The sequence below is a fragment of the Acanthisitta chloris genome, unplaced genomic scaffold (assembly GCF_000695815.1).
Source record: "Acanthisitta chloris isolate BGI_N310 unplaced genomic scaffold, ASM69581v1 scaffold26692, whole genome shotgun sequence".
In the NCBI taxonomy this organism is placed as follows: domain Eukaryota; kingdom Metazoa; phylum Chordata; class Aves; order Passeriformes; family Acanthisittidae; genus Acanthisitta; species Acanthisitta chloris.
The window spans coordinates 4,882-10,528 of NW_008662561.1; the positions used below are offsets into that span (position 1 = coordinate 4,882).

General features: G+C 40.7%; 1 protein-coding gene across 1 annotated transcript in view; it reads right to left on the reverse strand.

Moving 5' to 3' along the window:
• Nucleotides 1-5,457: 5,457 nt before the first annotated feature.
• LOC103798392 (gamma-aminobutyric acid receptor subunit alpha-5) overlaps nt 5,458-5,647 on the reverse strand; it is a gene marked incomplete at its 3' end in the record, with an annotated part of 26,304 nt that continues 26,114 nt past the window's right edge. The window contains exon 5 of the mRNA XM_009070648.1: nt 5,458-5,540. Coding sequence (XP_009068896.1) covers nt 5,458-5,540 — 83 coding nt within the window. The remainder of the gene's footprint in view (nt 5,541-5,647) is intronic.

The following is a 5,647-nucleotide window of genomic DNA, read 5'->3' on the forward strand; positions in this document are numbered from 1 at the left end:
AAATAACAGCAATAGCATTAGGTAGTCTCCACTTCCTCCACTCATTCTAAGGTTTGTACAGAAAATTGGTTCAGACTAGATGCCTGTGCTTTACTAGCTAGCTACACTTAAGTAAATCTACAACCCTTGTTCAAGCCAGTTGTCCACACTGCCTTTCTGCTGCTGCCACAAGCACCTCTTTCACTGTGCCTGGAGACCTAGATTCCAAACAGATAAAAGTTAAGGGGAAAGAATTCCAACTAAAGTGGTAGTTGGTGACTGGTAGTAACATGGGGTTATGTCTGAGAAACGTTTAATTTTAGTTTTCACCTAACTTCACCTTATTTTAGACATTCAATATCCATCCCATGTCTGAATGGCAATGAGGATGTCTAAGGAAGCAGTGATAAACCTTAGGAAAAATTCACAGAAGACATGACATGAGTGAGCAGCACACTGCCAAACCTCTCCATTCTATTTTAGCTGGCTTTTGCCTTAAATTGCAAAATCACACCGAGTCTGGAACTTGGCTGCTCAGCACTTCACAGAGGACCTCCCTGGGCCTCTCAATGTGCCTTTTTGTAAAGAAGGCACTAACACTTCCCAGCAGTCAACAAGCTGTGCTGCCTGTCAGGAGTAGATTCAGGAGGCTCTTCTGGTCAGCTGTAGAGATGAGGAACAGAAAAGCTCTGTCTCTACACAAATCTGCAATTCCAGCTCTCCATGGAAGCAACCTAACAAAAACTTTCAAAGAGCCATTTTCTCTTTTCAAAGTTTCTTAAAATTAACACTTTCATCTATTTATTACCAATTTAATTACATTCTTATACAAGACTTTTATACACAGGTTTGGAGAGGCTGAATAAATTCTTGATCACATTTCACTAAAACAGAATGAGAGTCTGTTTGGAAGAGTCTGTTTAAAAGGACTTTGAAGTTCTCCCTGCCCATTTGCAGTTTTCCTGCAGCTCTCACAGGGGCTAATGGGGGAAGACACAAAAGAAACACCCTGTAGGTGCCTTCATTTCAGGGCCTTCTCTGCATTATAGAGACACCTCATCAGGGGAATTTTCTTAAAATATCTTTTTCTTGAGAAATTTCTCAGTGGCTGCAGGTGCATGGATAGTTTGTGAACAGTGAGTGCCTTAGTGTTCAGTGTTGCAATAAAATCCTGGGATACTGGTGAAGTTATTGTCTCTTCATTACTCTGACTTCAACATGCCTCCTGCTACAGAAATAGCCTGGACACTTTCCTCTATTGGAAGTCACACTGTAACTTAGTTTGAGCTGTTAAAAAGGAAGATGTACATAAACCATGTTAACTACTTTCTCCAGACACTACCTAGCTGTGTTTCTTCACAAACAGGTGGCAAGTTCCCCTGTCGATCGGCAGTGCTCAACCTTCACCATCTTCATGGCCAACTTAAAATCCATCAGGGATAAACACCAGGCCTGTTTTTCCTCTGCTCAGGAGCTTGGGGATCTCATTATTTTCAGAATATTCATTAAACTCTCTACTTCCTCTAAAAATAGTGGTTTGGGGTTTTTTTTTGGTTAGTTGTTTGTGATTTTTGGCTGCCAAGTGACTCGTGGGCAGCTGCTTCATGCATTTATCCATTGCACAATACAAGATCTGATAACTCCATGTACTCAGATACTGTGTCTTCAAGGGACAGTTACCATAAACAGAGTCCACCTTACAGTATTTGACATTGTCAAAGCACCTGTTAACATTCACTAAAAGGAATTAACTAATTCATCTTCAGGGCAACCCCGTGCGCTAGGTAACACTGATATAATTAACACATGAGTAAAATGAGATTTAGGAGTTAAGTCAGTTGCCTGGGCAGAGGCCTTCATGGTCTAGTAGATTAGACATCTGCCTCTCCAACCAAAGAAGTTGAGTCTAATCCTTTTTCTGACATTGATTTGCTGCCTGACCTTAGGGAAAGTCAATTAACTTCTCTGTCTCAGCTGCCCTAGAGATAATGATGCTTACCCACCTGGTGACACATGGGCATTTGGAAACTGTACTAAAGGATTCTCTTAATATATTCTTAGGGCCTAATAGTGAAAGAGGTGAAACATTAAAGCTAGGAAGTTTTAATGTCCTTGCTATCTCACCCAATTCCTCCTCTCCATACCAGAAATAGCTTGGGGTTAAAGAGGAATTTCTGAGGCTAAGGTGCTCCTATCAAAACTGTGTCTGGCATCAGGAATTGTTACCAGATCCTATTTGACCAGCAAAGTTATTTAGAGTACAGGTCAGCACTAGAATTGCAATGGAAATTTATTTTAAACTTGGCCATGGAATAAAAGAGCATCCTTCCCATGCTCCCATGAGGTAATGAACAGGCTGCCACAGCCACCCACACTGAGCACCCTGGATTCAAAGGGAGCAGAGACCCCTGAGCCTGTGCTCATCACCAGCTCCAGTTCCCTCGAAATGACACTTCTGCAGGGTAATTTCTACAGGTTGCCTGACTCCTAGCAGGGTGGCAAGCCTGAAGGAAAAGCACCTCCTAGAACAGACCTACCTGATCTTGCCATCTCTGAGTTGTGCTGCCTTGTACTTAAGAGAAGGACAACTAGAACCTGCTCTGTTCAGGTCTTTAGAAGCCATCCTTGCACTTCTGTCCTTTTCATGACATGCCATAGGGTACTAAAAAACACTCCCTCTGTAGCTGACATTTGAACTGCCCAACAGGTATCCAGGCTGGTGGCGTGTACAGATAATTTTATATCCCTTTTCCAGATTCAACCTGGCTTTTAATTACTTCTGCAAAATATTCTGTTGCTATATATAATGTTGCCTAGGCTCATGAAATCTCCCAGAATTCTAATGTAACAAGAAACCAGTCAAATGGGACATAAGAATTCAACATTTACCTTTATTTCTGTCAGCAAGATTAATATTCCTTCTCTTTAATAATGAAAGAAACATCAGGCATTTTTCCCCTTTTGCTTGCTGAATTATAGCAAGCGTGGTGAATGCTCATGCAGCCAGAAAAATAATAACCTGCTCCTGCCTCTGCTGTGACACTGATGACTTCTCAGCATCCTTTCTGCTGCTGATCCACCCATGCCCTGGCTGTTTGGTTTTGCCACCCTCAGACCAGTTAGTCTCTTCTCCATCCTCCCAGCTCCACTGGTAATGTGTTTAACATTTACTTTGATGCTATTGCTTGAGGCTTTTCAAAATCCTTGTTGGAAAGCAGACCATTAAAAAGAGACCCTCGAGGGAAAGGCAGGCAGGAAAGTTAAAGCAGAAAGGGCATGTGGCTGTCTATCCTATAGCCCTGTAGGCTTTGCCTTGCTGCAAGTCCAGAGATGACTCAATGCAAACCCACACTGCTGGAAATGAGGAATAAGTATTGTGCTCTCCTAAAATACACCTGGGCTAATTCAATAAACCCTGACTTATTGGCTGCTACTTGTGCAAACATCTGCATATCAAATCCCAATAAATTCCTAGTGAGCTGTCAGATCAGTAATACAGATATTCCCAAGGCTGCAAGACTCTCTCTAGTTTGTCCCTGTATATTTATTTACTGCAGGGGCTGCTGGTGTGACTAGCACAGGCCAAACAGCTCCACATCCACACACTGTGAAAGAACTCAGAGGTGACTTATAATAGCTTATAAATGTACTCTAGGATTGTATTCTGAGCATGGCAAGAAGTGTAAACTAAACCTGTATTCATCTCTCACATGCCTAAAATAAGAGTTTTCAGTGCTGGTTCTGACACGGATTACAATTACCTGTGTGCTAATAGGTGATTAATATGTAATTTGGCACAAGCAGAACATGTAATTGCATTCAGACAGATTACTGGGTACTCCTCCTAAGCGTTTGGAGCTTATCTTGTAATGTTATCTCCTGCACTTGCAGGATTGGTTGGAGTGTTTCTTTCTTTGTGTCTTACTGGATGGAGAGTTAAAATCTGCACCTTGCTGCACCTAATCTACCAATACATTGAAACATCCATTTAACTTTAAGGCTGAGCTTCAGATCTCTGCTGCATCAGGCTCTTTGTTTAAATATGTATCCTTTACCTTTTTATTTCATATTTTGCAAGATTTCATAAAACTATGCAGCATCTCAGTTCTGTAGTCTACCCTAGAGACTAGAAGGTGTGACTTCAATTTTATCTATTGATAAAGGATATGTAATACCAGGAAGGACAACTTATTTTTCTTTCCAGTAACTTTTAACATACAGTTTCCTGTGATATGTTTTCCCATTTTTATGTTTGGAAAGAAATGGATGGATTTTTTTTTTTTTTTAATTTGAATTAAAAGGTGTACAGAACTTCAGATTTATATTGGCTTCACTGTAAGTTAATGCTGCTGAAGTCAATGAACACACTTGAACCTGCAGTGACCTTGTAAAATACTGATGGCTATTCAGATGAAACAGGGTCTGTGTGGATTGGAAGAGGAAGAAAATCAGTTCATCTTGAGTTTGGTAATTTCCTAATAGTTACTGCAAACAGTGCTTTTACTTCTTAGTATGATCACTAGAAGACAATGTATAGTCAGTATTAAATCAGGGCAGATACAGACGATAAAGGCAAAGCTTAATCTTGCTAGGATTAGTGACTCTAAATTGATACGACTGAAAAACACTGCAAAATGCTGAAGTTAGGCAGCTTCAGGGGCTTGCAAAATGCCTTGCCCAGTAATTATCAAAAGTCTTCAGAGAAACTGATTGCACCTGGAACCTCTGATTTGATTACCAAAATAAATAAAAAAAGTCTACTGTAGTAGCCTCATATGTACTTTAATTAAGAGCTTTGTTTTTAAATATAACCATCTGATTCCCTGAGGTTATTTTTAAAGTAAGCTCCTGGCAAGGCAGCAGTGTGGTGGATTAGAGGCTTGGAATTGAGGAAAAATCATCGTTCAGCACACAGTTTAGAATAATGTGTGCATCTATACAAATACGTGTATGCAGCATCATGTAACAGGATACAGGACTGGATTTATTAAAGCCAAATGGAAAGATATTTCCTCTTTTAATATTCTAGATCTCTTTTAATATATGTGATGCAGATACTGCACTGTGGTCTGATTCATGTAAATACCACAATAATTGCACATCAATCTGATCAGTCCAGTGAAAGCTCTGGTTTTCTACAAATGTTAAACCAAGTTATCAACTTAGCTGTCTGCATCTACAGCTCCATCTAACAGTGGCTGTTACACTTGATGTGGATATAAAAGACATATCACCATTAGCTCACCGTTTATCATGGGGAGTGCAAGCAGGAGTTGAAAAGCAGCAGGCACAGATAAAGCAGAGCCATGGAAAAAGAGCAGCAGGGTAACAGCCAGGGAGGCAGACTGGGGGTGTAATGAGCAGTGTTAAAAGGGAAGGGCTGGGGGAGAAGGTGAATGATCTGTACAAGACATGGCTGAACAGGAAAAGCCAGAAAACAACATATTTTTCTAGCTCTTGTTTCAGAAAAGAACTTACAGCTCCCAAATTTTAATGGGCAAGCATGTGCATCCATGGGGAAATCTTCAAGCTGCATGGGACATTCAGCAGAGATGGTCAGCCTGTGGGGAGTAAAAAGAAAATGTTATTTTTCTGTCTGTGCCTTCCCTTTAGGCCCCTCACCATAATATTGAGTGCTGACACATGCAAAGCTTTTCACAGAGGCTCC